Genomic DNA, 23,187 nt, shown 5'->3' with positions numbered 1-23,187 from the left:
TTATATCAATTTCTCCCATATGTCTTTGGAAGTAGGACACATCTTAATCTTGCTAAAAGTATTTTTGTTCAATGTCTTATATAAAATGTTTTTATCCACATTGTCTAAATTGGCTTTCTTCTTGTCTTCACTTATTCATTCCATTCTGGTTTTTCTATCATTTGTGAAGCACCATCACTAATGGCAATGAAAGTGTTTGCTTTTAAAATCTTCATATCGGACAATTTATGATGACAAATCACATGTCATCATCTTGAGCAATTAAGTGAGCCTTCATTTTAATATTCCAATCATCAAAATCATCTTTGGAGAACATCGGGATTTTACTATTTTATTTTATTTTTAATAAAAAAGTAAATATTCATTATATGATACGCTATAATTTTTAATAATTCATTAGTTTTTATCTCATTATTTTTTTACCTTTAAAATATAAATAAATAATCAAATTGGTTCGAAGTACAACCAGATCAAGATGAAAATAATTTAGAATCAAAACCGAAACCATATCCAAACAGAATAAACTGGAACTTCAAGTTTCGAGATTGAAACCATCTATTATAGAAGTATGGTCTGGGAGGGGTTCCTCTTCCAAAAAATTTTGAATATGTAAACCAAAGATTACATTCAAAGTTCTGTAAAAATAACAACTTTCTGCCCAAAACACATTGAATCACCCCATCTTCATTGATCGCATCCCAATGAAAAGCAAGTTCTACATTTGAACTACAGTCAGCAGTGATTGGTTACATTTTTTGAAATCTGTAATGTAAACCAAATATTACAATCTCATTTTCAATGTATGTTTTTACCGCTTTCCCATCTCTGATTCAGTATTTCACAAAATATCCTTTGCACCATCAAATTCTTGAAGTCTCCATGCATCTAAAAACCTCTATTTGCTCGAGGTTGAACATGATCACCGGCCCAGAGATGAAGTTTTCTCAAGGATAATGCACCAGTTTGATTTGTCGTAAAATTGATCGACGATGACAGCACCGTCCACACCAGACACCAACCTGCAGAGTAAACAACTGTCACTGCCGATAGTTTTGTCAAGGCTCCAACACAAATTAATCATACTTAGAATACAAGGAAAACTGCTTGTACTGATTCAAGTATTTAGAGATCAAGAAAAAAAAAAAAGGGACTACATTTTTGCCACGTCCATCTGCTTCTAATTGGTTACAGACAGAAAAAAGACCGAAACCGAAGCAAAAGCCTGTCCTGGGATCAAGAAAATTATACCTGTGTTTTAAGCTAGAACTTTACTTTCACAAGGAAAATAAATTAGACAGGCATATACCCAACTTGCGTGATATTCAATCCTACTTGGACAAAATCACCCCAATCTGGATCATCGATTATGAGGAAAAGTTTTGATGAGGGCGTGTTTGTTATTCGAGAAAAAAAATCTTTGTTTTTGTCACACAAACATTATTTAATCATAGTCCATAGAGAGCAAACAACACATTAGATGTTACAACTTTAGTCCCATGTAAAAGAAAAAAACTCCCTTACCCCACCCCAATGTTGTAATAAAAAAAGTAGGGGAGGACTTTAACTTGTGTCAGTCTACAAACTCTCCAAATTTGAAGTTTCTTTTTTCACCAAAAAAGCTGTTTATTCTCGCCTTGACCCACAGGGTGGACAGAAATGAGAATTAAAAGAATGCAAAGACATGCAATTTTATTCTTGGTAGACAGAGTTCCGCGGTGCAACAGAAGAAAAGAGGCTAGGGATGGACCAGATGTTCAACAGAGGAATTCTAGTAAAGAAATGTGGGTATTATTCGTAGAGGGGTAAGGATAGAAAAACAGGACGTGTTGAATCATTTCATTCTCCACAACTGCGGCCCCCAGCCTTCATTGACTCCATGAAATCTTTTCCATTATTTTTTCCCGTTTATTCACCAGTGGTTCAGCCCAAATAGAAAAAATATACATTAAGAATGGTAATTACATTAAGACCGAAAGCCTGTTCTTTAGCAAAACAGTGGCAGACTATCAATGTCAATGCAAATATTTGCTCGAATATCGCAAATCACAAAGCTGTTAATCAACAATAATCAAGCAGCAAGCAAATGCTAGCTGAGGATCGTTTTTGACAATTTGCTGTTGATTAGAGCCAAGTATGTAGCTATTAATTACAGACAGAAATCACTGAGAGATTATTATTATTATTCAAACTGAGGAAGATAATCATAAATTGAGGTCTAACCTTTCAAGTTCACCTTCACCAAAAACATGATAATATCTGTCATAGACTACAGCGCCCTTCTTGTCATCTTTCCTTGCCCAACCATTAGCTATGGCATTGGCAGAAGCTCCACTCACTTCAGCTCGATGATAGGGTAAGTGCCAAGGAACAAAGTACTCCTGCTGACAATCTCTGCTTTTTTTATTATTAGAAGCCAATGCATCTTCTCCATAACTAGAATTTGCATGCATTTCTTCATAAAATTCACCTTTTAGGAACACAGAAGGAATATACTTCGACGGCTCTGCAGAAACATTTTCCTCATTTTCTGGGATGCTTTCTAGAGCAAGTGAAGAGGAAGGGCTGCGAATTCGGGGGCTTCCAGGCCCAATCCATTCCTCCGAGTACTTCTGAGGAAGGGGAGTCCATTTGCTAACCAAAGCTTTATCCTCTTGTTCCCTAGCCCAAACTGTAATTAGAACAAGGCCACCCATCTTGACAACACGAATTAATTCATCTACAGCTTTCTTTCTCCTACATTCCGTGCTTAAGTGATGTAACACTGCTATAGAAATTGCTGCATCAACATATCCAGTTCGGTAAGGAAGATTTACTGCATCAGCAACTAAAACTTCATGCCTCTTATCCGCACATATACCAATAAGGGGGGCACTGATATCACAACCGACTGAAATAGCATTTCGGATTCAAACCCAAGTATTTCCCATTTCCACATCCTGCATCTAATATAAGTGATCCTGAGGGCAAAGAGTTCAGAAACAGTTGAACTTTGGGCCATTTTGCAAACCGAGTAGAGCTAAAATGGGGAGCAATTGCGTCATATATGCGATGAACGTACTTCTTCTCAATTTCTGGGGTCGATTGAACATTTGAAGAGGAAGCTCTCGGGTCAGACTTCACAGCAACAGGAGATAAAACGTTTAACATTTCTTCGGATACATCGGACAAACTAGAGGAGCCATCCTTTTCTATTTCTTTCATGGTACATAAACCTCTCAGATGGTCAGTTGTTTGAAATATTAAACAAGAGTATGCCCGAAATCCTTTAATAAGAGATGTTCTTGTAGTAGCAGCATCAAAAATCATCAGCTTATGCCACCATCATTAGACTAGACTGAAAGATAAACACCACAAACTTCAGGAAAAATAAAAATAAAAATAAAAATTTACCAAACTCTACGTGAATCTTAAATGATGCCTCACCCACACGGATACTTTGTATTAAAGCAAAAACCTTATAGAAGACAATAACTTGCTCCTCGGTGAAGAAAACCCAAACACGTAAATAAAAAAACAACATAAGCACGCCTTAAGATGAATGATCAAACAAAAGAACCATAAGCGTAAATTCATCTCTCACAAATGACAAATCTAGTAAAATGATTCCAGAAGGATTATTTAAGAAAATCAAGAAAAAATTAAAGGCATCTACATCTACAAAAGGTCAGAAAACGTGGATAGATTAAGTAAAAATCCACCCCCACGAGTTGCTGAATCACCATTCATGCCAACAAACACATAATACAGCGCAAAAATCATCCATCCAAAGTAAATGCAACAAAACATGACAAAAATTTACCATCGGCGTTCCGTCAAACAGAATAATTGCTAAATATAAAACGCGAAAAATCGGAAGAAATCGATATTCTTCAGAAAATTAAAACAGAGTATCGCGAGTTTCATCAAAAAGAAAATGCAGAAACAGATTGAGCCTTACGTAAATATTTGGCAGAACTAAACAATTCTTGCTGCTGTATCTTCGGGTGGTGTGTGTGTCCAATGTTCGGAAATATAGCGGACCTCGCCGGCGGCGCCGCAAGTGGCGGAGACCTGACTAAATACCCCATACGGCTATTGGCCCAACTGCAAGTTTTTATAGATTGGACTTTTAAGAACCATTTTTGGGCCTATCAAACCCAGGTTTAAAAATATTTGTTTTTAAGAACATTCATAAACATTTGAGTAGGTCTATTATGAGACGATCTCACGAATCTTTATATGTGATATTGGTCAAACCTATCGATATTCACAATAAAAATTATTACATTTAAACAATAAAAAGTAATACTCTTAGCATAAAAAGTAATGTTTTTTCATGAATGACCCAAATAAGATATCATTCTCATAAAACACGACCCGTAAGACCGTTTCACACAAATTTTTGTCAATTTTTTTTCATGTTTGATTTTTTTTTACCAAGTTGTCAATTAATATAGCTCAAACTTATACATTGAGTTAATCATTTTCCATAGTGTTGATTTTATTAACTTTTCGTTATACTTGATAGATTGTTTCTTGTGATAATCTTTTTGTTGGAATATATACAAACATATACGGTGTGAAGGAAGATTGATTTACATCTACTGAGGAAGAATGCAATATGAAAAATGCACAATAACAATTTTTCCCAAGAAAAATACAAACAAAAGTTCGGTATATAAAAGAATAAAGGACTTGAAATGAGTAATGTTACATAAGCATAAAGAATCCACTGATCACATATCTGCTAACCAACACAACGTAACTATACGCGAAATACATCTATTTATTCGGATGATTTGGGGGAGCACGTGTTTTCCTAAGCCTTGCTCGTGTCACTCGTTCTACTCCGTCCAATATCATGTCTTGAGGAGGAGGTTGAGCACTTCCATTCGCTGAAGGCACTGAATCAACATGCATCATTGCCAGTTCTTCTGAAATTTTGACAGTTTCAATAAGGGCTTGCATCGGCGCTGTTTTCAGCTCTTTTGGGACTGCGGGAGGGGGGACAGGGGTGGGAGCAGGTTTCGAATTTTCCGAAGGTCCTGCTTTGTCTGTTGCATCTTCTTGGTGATCACTCAAAGCAGGAGAAGAGGGTTGTTCATCTTGCAGCTGTGTTGTTAGACCTGGTCCTTGATTTAATGGTGCAGCGGGTTTCTGAACTCTGGTGCCTTGCTGAGATGGCTGCAAAAGTTGAAATCGGAAATGTTCATTTGAAACAAGATAAAATTGGATCCCTATCAAATTGTGCTGGAAAATTCCTTGAAGGTAGTCGGGAGTTGTAAAAAACAAGTGTGAAGCTAACATAGTCAAGAGTATAAAGAGTTTAACGTTGAATATTGTTTGGAAGAAAAAGCTTCGCCGAATTCACACATCTAATGACTGGAAAAGAGTCGTTTCAAAGCACGACTAAATATTAACAACTGCTTTAGCTTTGCCCTAAACAGTTCAAGTTATTTTGAAAGTATAAAAGTAGCCAGAATTTTCACTCAAGAAACTATAGGCAGATTGGATGCAGAAAAGGCATTTCTTTTGCTTTGACAAATCAGGAAAGAATTTCTACCAACACTTGTGCGTGGCATGAATGTTTGAAAAGAGTTCATTCAAGGAAACTAACTGCTCCTATAAGTCGACAATGGACAAAAAAACAAAGTGGTCTGAAAATTTTGAATTTTATTATGCTGCACTTGACAACACTGAATACTCTTTGAAAAAAACATTCCAGTTCATACCTGAGCTCGTTGTGGGGGGGATGATTGTGAAGCAATATACTGTAAAACATAAAAAATTCTAGTTTGCCCGTAGTTTGCTGCCTTTTGCCAGTACAAGAGAGCAATATCTCCAGCTCGTGTCCTCAGTTCTAACAGACTACGGTCGATTTCTGTTTCATGCTTTGCAACATAGGGTCTAAAGAAGGAATCATAGACATATGTTGCTCCCTGAAATACATTAGTAAAAGAAAACATTAAAATACAATATAGAAGGAAGAAAATACCAATATTCCATAAATAGAAAATTGACCTTGGTTTTAGGGAACCACAAGTATATAAAGAAGGCCAACTTAGCTTCGCCATACATAGGAACCCTGAATACATTTTACAAGCTAGAACTACAATGAGAATCTGGGGAAAAAATGTAACAATAAAGTAAAAAAGTATTAGTGTATCAGCTATTGAAAACTAACCAGCCAATAAACATATCACCAATCCATTCACAAACAGTCAAACAAGCGACCAAGATCCTGAAAGTTGGAGATGAAAATTAATCAGACAATTGCATTAAAGCATTGTTAAATTAAATAAATGAAAGATGCAGCATACCAATATTGGCACCAAAAACGAAGTTGCTCGATGTCAGGCTTGTTCATTTCCACGGATTTATAGCATTCATATGCAGGATACACATAACCCAAAATCAACCTGCAAAATGCTCAGAAATTTAGAAACTTGTGCAACGGAAATGTAGGGAGGTTTAGTTTTTATCTGCCAGAAAACGGAGACGTACAAAAGTCCTCTCGTCAGTAAAGATCCTATCATCTCGATTCTCTGTCACAAAGATATAAAACACACATAAGATCAAGTTCAGCACACCACAGATTCGGAAAAGATAAAAACAATGAGGTTGCAAAAACTGCATCCGTTGCTAAAACATGAGAATTTAATCAAATCCCACAAAAATATAAAACACATAATGAGGTCAAGTATAGCATAGAATCGGGATGACAAACGGAAAAACCCATAAGTTGTTTACTCATTATTGCCTTCCAAAAACTGCATTCTGTTGCTAAAACAAGAGAATGTAATCAAACCCCACTTATTTTATTTCGGCAATTAACCCACATATTTAGCAAGTACATTTCCACTGGCATTTTATTTACATAAAAAACATGATAAAGTTCAAGATCATTACAAACGAAAATCTTTCCAATTCTTCTCCAGACCAATTTCTTCCGACTGTCCCACCCACACTAAAAACTGAAAGCATCATAAGAATATATATGTATTACCCCAAAGTTGCTATTTCGACCATTTAATTTGTAAATTTAATTTTGACACAAATCGCCTCCTTCATAAAAACAAGAGATGAAGCAGTTTCAAACTCATAAAAGCTCAAATTCACCAAATCATACTAGTCTCAACCCCCACACAAAGTTTACCGATCCTTCTAAAAATACCTCCACGGTGAAAACAAAGAAAGAAAGAAAGAAAACAGCACTTCATCGAAAAAAACTCTTCGAAAATTCCACGACAAGCACCCCAAAGTTAACAAATCGAACATAGAAACAAAAAAAAACACTCGAAAAGAGTCAGGATTCAAATCATTCGGGTTTTCAGAACCTCTACAGAGAACCGATACTCCAGAAAGAAAAAAAACAGGGGGAAATCTCCGCTCGTTCAGCGCCGCATACACAGTGAGTTGATCAATAAACGACAGAGAGCATGAGATTTTAGAAACCTTCTCCGTCGCACGGCCGCCGGAGCCGCCTCGTATAGTGGACTAACCGTTAGTACGTCGGCGAGAGGAGACAGTAGGCGAGGAGGAGGGGACCGGATTTAACCGTAACTTTTTAAAATTCAATTTGAGTTTTGAAAGGATGAGGAGGAATTTTAATGTGCGGGGAGGTGCACGGAATCAACGTGAGGGCTCGCACTTATTAGACGATCGTACATATTTATATTCGTGAAATAGATCGACTCGATCTATATTTAAAATAAAAAAATTTTATTTTTAACATAAAAAATAGATCGGGTCAGGTCGGATAGAAATTTGTCTCACAAAATTGAGATATTAAATGATGTCATAAAAAATTTTGTGTCATTGAATGAGCCATTGCACCTTGCATCACTTTTGAAATTTGATTGCTAGTACAGATTAAAAACTTGAAAAATTATCTTCTAATACCAATCAAATATCACTAAATTTAAGAGATTGAATATGTATAAATCAATTTATTCAAGACAAAAATTTGTGTGAGACGGTCTCACGGGTCGTATTTTGTGAGACGGATTTCTTATTTAGGTCATCCGTGAAAAAGTATTACATTTTTATGCTAAAAGTGTTATTTTATTGTGAATATCGGTAAGGTTGATCCGTCTCACAGATAAAGATTCGTGAGACCGTCTCACATGAGACATACTCTTTCTTCAATGGTTATTAAATGTTCAAATTAATAATTATCATCCATTCATAAGAACTAACAATCTCCTAGCTAATCTTACACAATTTTAACACAAACATGACTTAATTTTTTTTCCAAAATTAATGAAATACACAATATAATATAAAATTATAAGTAAATAATAATGTGTAAGTAAATTATAAATTGGTATCACTCTATGAATTTTACAAAAGAAAATGATAAATTTGTTTAATAAAGGATATAATTTTGTTTCAATTTATGATAGTAATTTCTAAATTACAATTTCATTAATTTTATTTTAACATAGCCAAATTTACATCAATTTTTATAATAAAATTTATTAATGATTTTTGTTTTTACATTTTACTTGATTTTTAAAATAATTTAGAAAGAAATCTTAGTAATTGCTGAACTTTTGTATGTGCCTTGACAATGACTTATAATATACTGCTTAGTATTCAATTAATTAAGTATTCAAATTAATTAAGAATTTACAATAAAATAAAATAGTTGGTAGCATGAATGAATGTATAAGGAGCAAAGTATATTATTTAACCTACCAAAACGCAACAATCCAACAGAATCTCTCTTTCTAAGTTTCTTTAATGTTACTAATTATATGCTACTCTTTTTTTACTTTTTAAAGCCTATGTATAAAGACTCTATCATAAGTTTTGTAAGATCGAGCGTGTGTTATTCTACCAAAAATCATAGTTAATAATAACGGTATAAATTTAATCTTTTAAAGAGTAATTTTTTTTTGTGAGGTCGGTCGACTCAGTACATACTCGGATTAAAAAGTAATATTTTTCATAGATTATGTCATATAGGAAAGGTATCTCACAAAATTAACCAGTAAGATGGTCTCGTTGGAGATTTTGTGTCTTTTAAATAATCCATATTATGTATTTCAAATGTCAATTTTCGATGCTCTCTCAGCAAGAACAGTTGTTTCTCCCGAAAAATTCTCATCGTAATAATTGCATTATTTTCAAAAAAATGAAATTGAACAAGTAAGCTTAACTTTGATAACAATCGTATGTTCGAAAACTTTCCGTGTCAGCAAAAATTATAATTAATGGTAATTGTAATTGAGCTAAGCGAGCTTCAATCTCTTAAATCGTACAACAATCTAAGAATCACGTTTAAGTTGTTCTTATTTATTACTTTCAACAACTTTATTACTTGGCTTCTTGTACTCTCGGTGTTTATACCATGTGCCATTAAAATGGGGAGTTTGTGAGTGGAATATTTGGAATACTAATTGAAAAATTTGTGGACCTTTTACAACGGCTACTATATGGACTTTTAGGGGCTCATTTGCTAGCTTCAAAGATTGATAAATTATTATTTTTTATATAAAGCAACAAACTTTTGGAGTTACGATTGATATCGGAGATATGACTGTTTGTTCAATTATGATGAATTTCAAGAAATATATTTATTGAAAGAGAGATATTCTTAAGCAGAAATATTTATATATATTAGGAAACGATAAAAACATAGCATTTTACAATTTTATAGTTTAAAATATTGGAGTTTCACATTCAGTACTCAAAATAGGAAAGATTATTTTGTCAGTTCTAGAGTAAAAATATGAAGTGGAATGTTACTAATGTAAATATGTTTCCACAAAAACTCTTGTGAGACGGTCTCACGGATCAATTTCGTGGGTCGAATCTCTTATTTGGATCATCCATGAAAAAATATTACTTTTTATTGTGAATTTTGGTATGATTGATCTATCTCACAGATAAAGATTCGTGAGACATTCTCACAAGAGATCTACTCATACATACATATATACACACATATATATATATATATAGTGAGGCGATAATAATGGCTCTGCCAAGAATTGCGACCCCAATTAGGAGCAGTACTCATGGCTCATCTCATAAATCTATTTGAATTTCTTTAGGTATTTATTTATAATTCTTATTTTACCATTATTTATTTAATTTGATAACAATCTTACATTATTTTTAATGCAATGAAAATAATATTATTCGTAGAGTACTGCAATAATATTAAGCCCTTATATTGATAACAATCTTACCAAAATCGAGTCCCTCCTTTAGACTCAAAATTCGTCAATCTAAAGACAACTTTTTGTGACACATGACCAAAGGGAAAAATTGGGTAGGTGGCATCAAAGATGTGGTAACAATATCCAAGGAACGATGGACCTATTGACAATAGGGAAAGTGAGTTGAGATACAAGTCCATGAAGCAATTCAACTTATTATTATAAGAAAACAAAATTTATATTTTAGAAAGAACGACAATATGACCATTCGAGTTATGGATGTTAGAGTAGATGTCCAACGAGTCAATTTGACGGTTAAGCTTTACGTCGAGTCTGAATTTCCATTAGCGGGATTCTTCGAATGAAGCAGGTTTTAGAGTGGCAATATTACTTAGCTTTCGAGAGCCTTAATCCCCAATCATTTGTTCTTTAATTTAGTAGATCTAGGGTACAAAGGCTACTAAGGAGAGGTAGGGGGCAAACAAGAAGGAAGCTCCATTAGCATAGATTTGATCGAGGAACTTGTTTTTTATACTGAAAATGTTTTGAAAGAGAGAGGTTTGAAACCCCAACAGTAACCAAAACAAGCAGGCCCGCTTCGGTAGTGGTAGTAGGTTCAAAGGAATTGGTAATATATCTTGAATAGGTAATCATTCAATGTATGAACTCAACCTATGTTCAAGAGCTTGAACAATGAAGTGAAAGCTCTAAGCTAGCTCTTCGATCTCAGCAATAGGTGTTCGTTGCGTCTTCGGTGTGAGAAAACGGTACTTCAATAATGGCATCAGAGCCAAGTTTTCTATCATATGATTCATTTTGCTTAAGAAAATCTTTCAATAAATTGCAAAGCCTTGAAATTGGATTTTTAGAAAAACAAAAATAGTAGTAAACTATTTTCTTCGGTGCCAGAAAAATTGGATTTTTAGAAAAACAAAAAATAATAATAAATTATTTTATGTTCCGTAGCGCTTCCCAGCTCAAGCAATACACTTCATACTGTACTGTTTGTGCATATTTTAATTTTTTTTTTGTTTTTCACTCAAAGTTGCGTACTTCCTGCGCGAACAGTCAGGTGCCCATCGATGGCAACCCAAGTTGTCGAGTAGCAGCAGAGCACATGGGAAGGGTGCCAATCTCGGGCAGCTTGCTCTATAGGGCAATTTTATGAATTTTTTTTAAAAAAATTTGGGTTAAATTGATTTTTTTATTAAAACTTGGTCGAATTTATCCTTGTAATAAATTGTATAAAAATATACTACCCGCTGATAACAATCAACAGTCGCACAATATCTCCTCAGCACATTAATTCTAACAATACAATCAAAATCAGTCATCTCCACAATAATCATATCGGATCTCAGATCGTAGCCCTCATAAGAAATAATATCATCTGATATCATATATATGACTGATATATCAACTCCAGAGGGTGTTGAAACAGGAAGAGGCATAGAAAATGGAGACGGGCTCATATGATGCTCAACCACAAACCTCTTCGATATAAAATTATGCGAGGCACATGTATCAACAAGAATATAAGCATGATAAGAACATAAATAACACTTACCCACTATCATCTCCTCTCGTGCCTCCTCTGCCTGCTCTCGTGTCAAAGCGTACACGTGCCTGAGGCAGACCAACTCCATGCATACGTGGCTGTCCTATAGAAGGTCGTGGTGTAAACTGTTGAGGCTGTCGTCCTCCTCCATCTGAAGATCTTCCTCTATCACCCCTGGGCTCTCGTTGTCCCTCACGACTAGGACAATGCCTGGCTATATGGCCCACACCGCCACACTCAAAACAGGTGATCTCGGTTTGTGTGCACTGTCTGATCAGATGAGGTCCCCCACAACGAAAACATCTCACTCCTCTAAGCTCTCCTCTATGTCCCTGAAGAGTCTGAGAACTATCCTCACGACTCTCAACATGTCGTGAATCAAATCGACGCTTCCCAGATGAGGATAAAGAAAAATATGAACCCTTCTGATATTTAAAATATTGTCCATGCGGTCGCAATGACTCCCTAGTCGGCTCTGATAATCCTTTTTGAGCTCCATACTCCTGCATCACCAACTCAGCCATCTCAGCCCTCGTCACTGCATCCTCAAATGATACCGGGTTATTTGATTGTACACGATCAAATAACTCTAACTTCAACCCTCTCAATAAATGCTTCATCTTAACATGAACATTCGTAGCAATATGTGGCACACATTTCAACAATGCAGAATACCGAGACTAATACTCAACAACAGACATACTACCATATCTTAAATCCTCAAATTGTCGTTCTTTCTTTTGTCTGGCTGCTATAGAAAAATATTTATCAAGAAAACGAGAATGAAACACATCCCAATCAACAGTACAGCCACAGGCTCTCAATCCGACCTCGGTCGTCTGCCATCACAATAGTACATTCCTCGAAAGCTGAAATGTAGTCAATCGTAAGCAAACAGATCTAGCACATGGATCAGTCACAAATATCTGCTATATCCTCTCAATCCACTACTCTGCTCACTCGCCAGCCTCATAGCTATCAAATCTCGGCGGAAAATAACTATTAAATATGTGTCAAACTCAACTTACCAGGCAATAAAAGCTGATCTGCAGGTGTCTGTCCCATAAGAAGAGGTGACAATGAATTCATCTGCCCAAACCCACTGTCAACCTCATGCGGATGTACCTGTCTCTAGCTATCATCACTGAAAATTAAATTTTTAATCATAGCATTTAACAATTACAAACCAGTCATCATAATCACATCTGTCGTATGAAAGCACATGCAATTAAATAACAATCGATCATACCAAGAAATCATCAAAAACAAGTCAATTGCACAGACACACGCAAATAATATCGTCATTCAACTCCCTCATCACAAACCCAAATCCTAACCATCCCAGACATCTAACATATGCTCTGATACCACCATGTGTGGCGCCCCAAACCTCGCCACGTGATCATACAAATGTGACGTCATATGCATAAAAATTTTCTTTCAGCAAGAACAGTTGTTTCTCCCGAAAAATTCTCATCGTAATAATTGCATTATTTTCAAAAAAATGAAATTGAACAAGTAAGCTTAACTTTGATAACAATCGTATGTTCGAATACTTTCCGCTTCATCAAAAATTATAATTAATGGTAATTGTAATTGAGCTGAGCGAGTTTCAATCTCTTAAATCGTGCAACAATCTAAGAATCACGTTTAAGTTGTTCTTATTTATTACTTTCAACAACTTTAATACTTGGCTTCTTGTACTCTCGGTGTTAATACCATGTGCAATTAAAATGGGGAGTTTGAGTGGAATATTTGGAATGCAAATTGAAAAAATTGTGGACCTTTTACAACGGCTATATGGACTTTTAGGGGCTCATTTGCTAGCTTCAAAGAGTGATACATTATTATCCCAATCAAATATTATTTCAACAGTAATATTTTTTTTATAAAGCAACAAACTTTTGGAGTTATAGTTGATATCAGAAACATGACTGTTTGTTCAATTATGATGAATTTCAAGAAATATAATTATTGAAAGAGAAATATTCTTAAGCAGAAATATTTGTATATGTTAGGAAAACGATAAAAACATAGCCTTTTACAATTTTATAGTTTAAAGTATTGGAGTTTCACATTTATTACTCAAAATATGAAAGATTATTTTGTCAGTTCTAGAGTAAAAATATGAAGTGGAATGTTACTAATGTAAATATATTTCCACAAAAACTCTTGTGAGACGGTCTCACAGATCAATTTCGTGGGTCGAATATTTTATTTGGGTCATCCATGAAAAAGTATTACTTTTTATGCTAAGAGTATTACTTTTTATTGTGAATATCGATATGATTGACCCGTCTCACAGATAAGATTCGTGAGACCGTCTCACAAGAGACCTACTATATGGCTCTGCCAAGAATTGCGACCCCAATTTGGAGCACTCATGGCTCATCTCATAAATCTATTTGAATTTCTTTAGGTATTTATTTATAATTATTCTTTTACCATTGTTTATTTAATTTGATAACGATCTTACATTAGTTTTAATGCAATGAAAAATATATTATTCGTAGAATACTGCAATAATATTAAGCCCTTATATTGATAACAATCTTACCAAAATCGAGTCCCTCCACTATACTCAAAATTCGTCAATTTAAAGACGACTTTTTGTGACACATGACCAAAGGGTCTTGAAAAAATTGGGTAAGTGTCATCAAAGATGTGGTAACAATATCCAAGGAACGATGGACCTATTGACAATAGGGAAAGCGAGTTGAGATACAAGTCCATGAAGCAATTCAACTTATTATTATAAGAAAACAAAATTTATATTTTGGAAAGAACGACAATATGACCATTCGAGTCGTGGATGTTATAGTAGATGTCCAACGAGCTAATTTGACGATTAATCTTTACGTCGATTCTAGATTTCCATCAGTGGAATTCTTCGAATGAAGCAGGCTTTAGAGTGGCAATACTACTTAGTTTTCGAGAACCTTAGCTTAATCCCCAATCATTTGTTCTTTAATTTAGTAGATCTAGCGTACAAAGGCTACTAAGGAGAGGTAGGGGGCAAACAAGAAGGAAACTCCATTAGCATAGATCTGATCAAGAAACTCGTTTTTTAGATTGAAAATGTATTGAAAGAGAGAGGTTTGAAACCCCAACTGGTAACCAAAACAAGCAAGCCTGCTTCGTTGTGGTAATAGCTTCAAAGGAACTGGTAGTATATCTTGAATAGGTAATCATTCAGCGTATGAACTCAACTTATGTTCAAGAGCTTGAACAATGAAGTGAAAGCTCTAAGCTAGCTCTTCGATCCTGGCAATGAGTGTTCGCTGCGTCTTCGGTGTGAGAAAATGGCACTTCAACAATGATATCAGAGCCAAGTTTCCTATCATATGATTCATTTTGCTTAATAAAATCTTTCAAGAAATTGCAAAGCCTTTAAAATTGGATTTTTAGAAAAACAAAAAATAGTAGTAAACTATTTTCTTCGGTGCTAGAAAAATTGGATTTTCAGAAAAACTAAAAATAATAAATTATTTTATGTTCCGTAGCTCTTCCCAGCTCAGGCAATACGCTTCATACCGTATTGTTTGTGCATATGTTTAATGAATTTTTGTTTTTCACTCGGAGCTACGTACTACCCTGTGTGAACGGTCAGGTGCCCGTCGACGGCTACCCAAGTTGTCGGGTAGCAGGAGAGCACATGGGAAGGGTGCCAATCTCGGGCAGCTTTCCCTTTCCACATGACGATTTTATGAATTTTTTTAAAAAAAATTGGGTTAAATTGATTTTTTTTATTAAAACTTGGTCAAATTTATCCTTGTAATAAATTGTATAAAAATATACTACCCACTGATAACAATCAACAGTCGCACAATATCTCCTCAGCACATACAATACTATCAAAATCATTCATCTCCAAAATAATCATATCATATCTCAAATCGTAGCCCTCATAAGAAATAACATCATCTGATATCATAGATACGACTGATATATCAACTCCATAGGATGTCGAAACAAGAAGAGGCATAGAAAATGGAAACGGACGCATATGATGCTCAACCACAAACATCTTCGATATAAAATTATGCGAGACACCTGTATCAACACGAATATAAGTAGGATAAGAACATAAATAACACTTACCCGCTATCATCTCCTCTCGTGCCTCCTCTGCCTGCTCTCGTGTCAAAGCGTACACATGTGCCTGAGGCAAAACAGCTCCCTGCATACATGGCTGTCCTCCAAAAGGTCGTGGTGTAAACTGTTGAGGCTGTCGTCCTCGTCCATATGAGGATCTTCCTCTATCACCCATGGGCTCTCGTTGTCCCTCACGACTAGGACAATGCCTTGCTATATGGCCCCCACCGCCACACTAAAAACAGGTTATCTCGATTTGCATGTACTGTCTGAATCAGATGAGGTCCCCCACAACGAAAACATCTCACTCCTCTATGCTCTCCTCTCTGTCCCTGAAGAGTCTGAGAACTACCCTCACGACTCTCAACATGTCGTGAATCAAATCGACGCTTCCAAGATGAGGATAAAGAAGAATATGAACCCTTCTGATATTTAAAATATTGTCCCTACGGTCGCAATGACTCCCTAGTCAGCTCTGATAATCCTCCTTGAGCCTCCGTGTGGGGCCCTTAGCTCCTAATCGTTATTACAATGCAATCTGATTAGGGTTAATTAATTACAGCGGAAAACGAGTTTAAATTTTCTTTACAATGAGCCCAAATCATTTTATTTGAATACTAAAAATAGTATTCCATCTCACATCATAAACATGCTCACACGTAATCAAAATCAATCACATACAAACAACTCATATCCTCGAGACATGCCCCGATATATAGATACATATATATACATATATACTGGGAACAAAATATAAACCTCAACTCAAACTGTGACTCCCTCCAGAAGCACCCTCTCCGGTCTCCTGATATCCTGGAGTACCTGCCATTGTCAACACACAAAGACAACAACAGCCCCCTTGGGGGTGAGCAAAGCTCCGTATGGAACAACCATCATATATACCACAGATATCTAAACAATGATATATGGTATGCAATGCATGTATGTCGTGGAGGTATCGGGTCAAATGCCCATCCACTGAGCACATGTCAGAATCAAACGAATCGCTATCAAATCAATGCTCGAGCTGGCACACCGGCCTCAATAAGGGATACTCGTATGATAGCGTCGACAAAGCGCCATCAAATCCCAAATCTCATATCCAATCATCGGGGCCACAATTGTCTATGCTTTACGGGTCATATAATACCAACATAGCAATTGTGCTAACGTTCCAAAGGAACAAGCTGCTCAGCATCACAAACCCCAGAATCCAATCAAATCATATCATGGTATCCAAGGATCATAGCTCAACGTGCATGTCATGTATCGATGTATGCATCAAACGATGTGTGTTAACAAAATATTTATTTTATACATCGATATATCAATCTCAATGTCATGTATGCCACATCAATCAACAAATAAGGCATATAGACATGTATTCTCATTCCAATCAATCAAATCAATCCGACATATATCATATAATACAGATACATGTCGTATGTTACCCGGTCGCAACATACCTCAATTCTTCGTTCCAGTTGATGTAGCTTGAAGATATCGGTATAATACTTTATCTCAAATCGAAGACCTCGTGTCAACGATCCCAGAACTGAAGTCGGTTCGTCGATTAGATACACCGTTAAGTCGCACGATCGAAAAAAAAATCAGAAAATCTATTATTTCTCATATCTCCTCTGTTGCCTTCGAGAAAGAATGAGACTCACGTTAACGTGAGTTCCATCTTTATCTATTTTTTTTATTTTTATTTTTTAATTTTTAATATTATATTATATTATAATATAATATATATTATTTATCATTTTAACATCGATATATCCTTTTTGACCAGTCAAACGATTCAATTTTCCAAAACTCTAAAAATGAAACTTCTCTATCTTTGAGTTTTCTACGTTATATCCAAATATCAAATCATTTGGGCTAATATTCGGACAATTATGTTAAAATCCATAACATAATTACCATTTTGCCCTTAAAATTAATTCATTATTTTTCAACTTATTTACGAAAATGTCATCAATGCTATTTTATATTCGGGGTCTCACATTTCTCCCCAACTTAAAAGATTTCGTCCTCGAAATCTCAAACATCTCTATATATATAACATTAGCAAACATATAATATGTTACCAGTTATAGCACATATCAAAACTAAAATCAGTAAAAGGATCAGAATACATCGAATACAATGGAACATATGGACTAGCATCAAATAAATGCGGATACGAATCTCGCATTTTGCTTTCCAATTCCCATGTTGATTCTTCAACACCATGTCGTGTCCATTGCACTCGAACTAGAGGAATCGACTTATTTCGCAATATTTTTTCATTTCGATCCATAATACGAACAGGTTGTTCGACATAGGAAAGAGAAGGATCAAGTTCAACCTCATCAGGTGCAAGTACATGTGATGGATCTGGTTCATATTTCCTCAGCATAGAAACATGAAACACATCATGAATAGCAGATAGAGCTGGTGGAAATGCCAATCGATACGCAAGATCACCAACTCGATCCAGAATCTCGTATGGACCAACATAACGAGGAGATAATTTCTCTCGCATGCCAAATCGAACAGTGCCTCTAAAGGGAGATATTTTCAAAAATACTCTGTCACCTTTCTGGAATTCCAAGGGTCGTCTTCGTTTATTCGCATAACTCGTTTGACGATCCTGAGCAGCTTTCATCCGCTGCCGAATTAACTGAACCTTATCATTCATTTCATGTATCATTTCAGGTCCAGTCAATTGTCTCTCACCAATCTCATCCCAGAATAACGGTAATCTACATCGTCTCCCATATAGAGCTTCAAATGGTGCTATACCGATACTCGTCTGAAAGCTATTATTATAAGAAAATTCGACCAATGGTAAGGCATCTTGCCATCCCATTCTGAAGTCCATTATAACAGCACGCAACATATCCTCTAACGTTTGAATCGTACGTTCGGTCTGGCCATCAGTTTGAGGATGATAAGCAGTACTCATAGCCAAACGCGTACCCATCGCTTCCTGAAAACTACCCTAGAATTTAGAAGCAAATCTGGGATCACGATCAGATACAATCGAGACTAGCACACCATGCAATCTCACAACATTCTCAATGTATAAACGGGCCATTCTCTTATAAGGATAAGTCCGCTCATACGGAATGAAATGTGCAGATTTCGAAAGCCGATCAATAATAACCCAAATAGCATCACAGCCCTTGGGCGAACGAGGTAAATGAGTCACAAAATCCATGGCAATATGTTCCCAATTCCAATTCGGGATTTCAAGACTATGGAGCAATCCTCCCGGTTTTATTCTCTCGGCTTTCACTTGCTGACAGACAAGACATTTAGAAATAAACTCAGCAATGTCCTTCTTCATATGTTTCCACCAGAATTGAGGTCTCAATGTCAAATACATCTTTCGGCCTCCAGGGTGAATACTGTATTTGCTACAATGTGCTTCTCGAAGAAGGGCAGATTTCAAATCAGAATCATCAGGAACTACCAGCCGACCATTAAGTCGTAAAGAACCATCAGAAGAAATTTGAAATCCAGACTGATGTCCGGCAGATACAAGTTCTTCCGACTTTTGGATCTGAGCATCGCTTCGTTGGGCCTTTCGAATTTTCGATATCAAGTTCGGCTCAATTTGCAATGCTGAGACAGTAACAGAATTCCAATTCGAGTGAAAAGTCCAGCCAGAAGTACAAATATCCTCGTGTGATTTGGCGACACTGACAGAAGCTAAAATATAATCATAAACTTTACGGCTCAAGGCATCCGCAGTAACATTCACCGATCCAGGGTGATATTGAATCTCACAATCAAAATCCTTCAGGAGATCCATCCACCTGCGTTGCCTCATATTCAGATCAGATTGAGAAAAGAGATATTTCAGACTCTTATGATCTGAATAGATAACAAACTTTTCTCCGTACAAGTAATGACGCCAAATCTTCAAAGCAAACACAATGGCAGCCAATTCGAGATCATGAATAGGATAACGAGTTTCATGAGATTTCAATTGACGAGACGCATAAGCAACCACTTTGCCATGTTGCATCAGAACACAGCCCAAACCTTTACCAGACGCATCTGTGCACACCACAAATCCTCCGGTACTTGAGGGAATAGTAAGCACAGGTACTGTGGTCAATCTCGTCTTCAATTCAAGAAAACTAGCTTCACATTCATCTGACCAAATGAATCGCTGATTCTTCTGTGTCAGTTGAGTAATAGGTTTAGCTATTTTCGAAAATCCTTCGATAAAACGTCGATAATATCCCGCGAAACCCATGAAGCTACGGATCTCAGGAACATTCGTAGGTCTCGGCCAATTCAATACAGCTTCGACCTTCGTAGGATCAACAGATATGCCATGTCTCGAAATGACGTGGCCCAAAAATACTACCTTGTCCATCCAGAATTCACATTTGGACAATTTAGCATACAAATGACTAGTACGAAGAGTTTGCAGTACCAGTCTCAAATGTTCAGTATGCTCCTTTTTCGATTTCGAATATACCAGAATATCATCAATAAAGACGATAACGAATCGGTCAAGATAATCTCGAAAGACACGATTCATTAAGTCCATAAAAACAGCAGGAGCATTCGTGAGACCAAAAGGCATAACTAAGAATTCATAGTGGCCATACCTCGTACGAAAAGCAGTTTTGGGCACATCTTCGTCTCGAACTCGTACTTGATGATACCCAGAACGAAGATCAATCTTCGAGTATACAGAAGTACCCTGAAGCTGATCAAATAAGTCATCAATATGGGGAAGTGGGTACTTGTTTTTCACAGTAGCCCGATTCAGTTGCCTATAGTCGATACACATTCGCATAGTACCATCTTTCTTCCGAACAAATAAAACTGGAGCTCCCCAAGGTGATACACTCGGTCGAATATATCCCTTATCGAGAAGATCCTGTAATTGTTCTTTCAATTCTTTCAATTCCAATGATGCCATACGATAGGGAGCTTTAGATATTGGAGCAGTCCCCGGCATAAGATCAATACTAAACTCAACTTCTCGATGAGGAGGAAAATCAGGAATCTCATCGGGAAATACATCTGGGAATTCTTTCGCAACAGAAATCTCTGATAAATAAGACTCCTTCTTCGAAATATCAATAGCGTAGATAAGATAACCTTCATCTCCGCTAGTCAACAATCGGGACATTTCCAAGGAAGATACGAATGGAATTTTGGCTTGGGAACCCTTGCCATAAAAATTCCACTTGGGTCCATCAATCGATCGAAATCGAACCACTCCATGACAACAATCAACAGTAGCTCGATTTGTCGTCAAGATATCCATGCCAACAATACAATCAAAGTCGTGCATTGGGAGGACAATCAAATTCAGAAATACCACATTATCCTCATATATCAATACACAATTATGCACAACTCTTTCAGACAAAATAATCTTCCCTGCTGGCGTGGCTATCGATAGGGTATCATACAACGGGGTACAATCAATATCGTGAGATGCAACAAATGCATGAGATATGAATGAATGAGATGCTCATGTATCAAATAAAACACGTGCAGGATAATCGCAAAGCATGCAAATACCTGCAATCACGCCTCCAGGAGCTTCTCTCGCCTGATCCTCAGTCATGGCATACACTCTCACTTGAGGAGGAACTTGGGCACTCTGACCACCCGGTCCTCGATATCGTGGGACACTCGACTGCTGAAAGGATGGAGCAGGAACAGCAGGTCTCATCATACTGGCGCCACCTCTAAATCCTGGCTGGGGTTGGGAAAAAGTCGTACCCCTGTTCGGACATACTCGAGAGAAATGACCTTCCTGCCCACACTGATAACAAGTACCAAACATACCTCGGCACTGTTCGATAGTATGTTTACCCCCACATTGTCTACAGTAGGGAGCAATCACAGGACTCCCTCGCTGTGATCCACTCGAACTCGAAGAAGACGAAGAAACAGAGCCAGTCTTCTTGAACTTCTTACCCCTCGGCCGCAAAGTAGGCTGCTGAGCTGACACCGGAGGTGAAGGAGTATACTGTGGACCACCTCTCTTAAGTCCAGCCTCGGCTGCCTTGGCTCGTTCCACTGCCTCTGCGTAGCTGGTAGGAAATCCAGAAACAACATAAGTATATAAAGCAGGATGTAATCCATTTACAAACCTGTTATATTTTGCCCTCGCATTCCCAGCTACGTGAGGTGCATACTTCAACAGAGTAGAAAACTTCGAAGCATATTCTGCAACAGTCATCTTTCCCTGCTGCAGATTATTAAATTCATTCTCTTGAGCAGTATAATAGGAAGGAGGGGAGTACTGCTCCAAAAACTGGGCCTTGAAGACATCCCAGGTGACTTCGATCCCGGCCTCTTTCAGTCCAATCTCAGCGGCTTCTCACCAAGATTTAGCTCGGTCTTTCAACTGATAAAGAGCAAGTTTCAGTCTCCGAGCCTTGGAATACTCAACAATATTAAACAAATGCTCGATATCCTTCAACCAGGCTTCAGCTCTTTCTGCACTCTCAGTGCCAAAGAACCTCGATGGTTTCAGATCCTGGAATCGAGCCATCACTACATCCATGGACAATCCTTCAAATTGCCCAACTATTCTCTCAGTACTGCTACTCGCAGTTTCATTCATGGGATCCATCTACAAATCAAGGGATGAATATCACAAATCAATAACAATTTCATAATCTCATCATCTCATATCATCAATCTCATCAGATACTTACTCGAATCAAATCAAGTAGGAGCAAGTAATACAAATAAATCAAACACAAGCGCAAAATTCATTTGTGCCTATTCAAATGTACACAAAACTCAATCGAGCATTACCAGCTATGCTCTGATACCACTCCGTGTGGGGCCCTTAGCTCCTAATCGTTATTACAATGCAATCTGATTAGGGTTAATTAATTACAACGGAAAACGAGTTTAAATTTTCTTTACAATGAGCCCAAATCATTTTATTTGAATACTAAAAATAGTATTCCATCTCACATCATAAACATGCCCACACGTAATCAAAACCAATCACATACAAACAACTCATATCCTCGGGACATGCCCCTGTATATAGATACATATATATACATATATTCTGGGAACAAAATATAAACCTCAACTCAAACTGTGACTCCCTCCAGAAGCACCCTCTCCGGTCTCCTGATATCCTGGAGTACCTGCCATTGTCCACACACAAAGACAACAACAGCCCCTCTTGGGGGTGAGCAAAGCTCCGTATGGAACAACCATCATATATACCACAGATATCTAAACAATGATATATGGTATGCAATGCATGTATGTCGTGGAGGTATCGGGTCAAATGCCCATCCACTGAGCACATGTCAGAATCAAACGAATCGCTATCAAATCAATGCTCGAGCTGGCACACCGGCCTCAATAAGGGATACTCGTATGATA

At 36.8% G+C, this 23,187-nt stretch overlaps 2 protein-coding genes across 3 annotated transcripts; both read right to left on the bottom strand.

Moving 5' to 3' along the window:
* Positions 1-668: 668 nt before the first annotated feature.
* LOC142520849 (tRNA (carboxymethyluridine(34)-5-O)-methyltransferase) lies at positions 669-4,087 on the bottom strand. Its single transcript, XM_075624000.1, is given in 4 exon segments — positions 669-1,019; positions 2,221-2,888; positions 2,890-3,334; positions 3,938-4,087. Coding segments are annotated over 3 exon segments (1,185 nt in total). The 5' UTR covers positions 3,307-3,334; positions 3,938-4,087; the 3' UTR covers positions 669-919.
* A 551-nt stretch (positions 4,088-4,638) lies between these two features.
* LOC142521025 (putative HVA22-like protein g) lies at positions 4,639-7,561 on the bottom strand. 2 transcript variants are annotated; one of them, XM_075624207.1, is made up of 7 exons: positions 7,435-7,561; positions 6,484-6,524; positions 6,300-6,398; positions 6,164-6,220; positions 6,001-6,064; positions 5,712-5,918; positions 4,639-5,163 (listed from the first exon to the last, which is right to left on the bottom strand). In XM_075624207.1, the coding sequence occupies exons 2-7, from the start codon at positions 6,513-6,515 to the stop codon at positions 4,762-4,764; spliced, it is 861 nt and encodes a 286-aa protein (XP_075480322.1). In that variant the 5' UTR covers positions 6,516-6,524; positions 7,435-7,561; the 3' UTR covers positions 4,639-4,761. The 2 variants fall into 2 exon arrangements, with proteins under 2 accessions (XP_075480322.1, XP_075480323.1); XM_075624208.1 differs by having other exon boundaries at positions 7,317-7,560.
* Between the last annotated feature and the right edge of the window lie 15,626 nt (positions 7,562-23,187).

This window comes from Primulina tabacum, chromosome 12 (genome assembly GCF_025594145.1).
Source record: "Primulina tabacum isolate GXHZ01 chromosome 12, ASM2559414v2, whole genome shotgun sequence".
Lineage (NCBI taxonomy): Eukaryota > Viridiplantae > Streptophyta > Magnoliopsida > Lamiales > Gesneriaceae > Primulina > Primulina tabacum.
The sequence above is the reverse complement of the archived record's forward strand: the minus strand, read 5'-3'. Positions and strand labels throughout refer to the sequence as shown.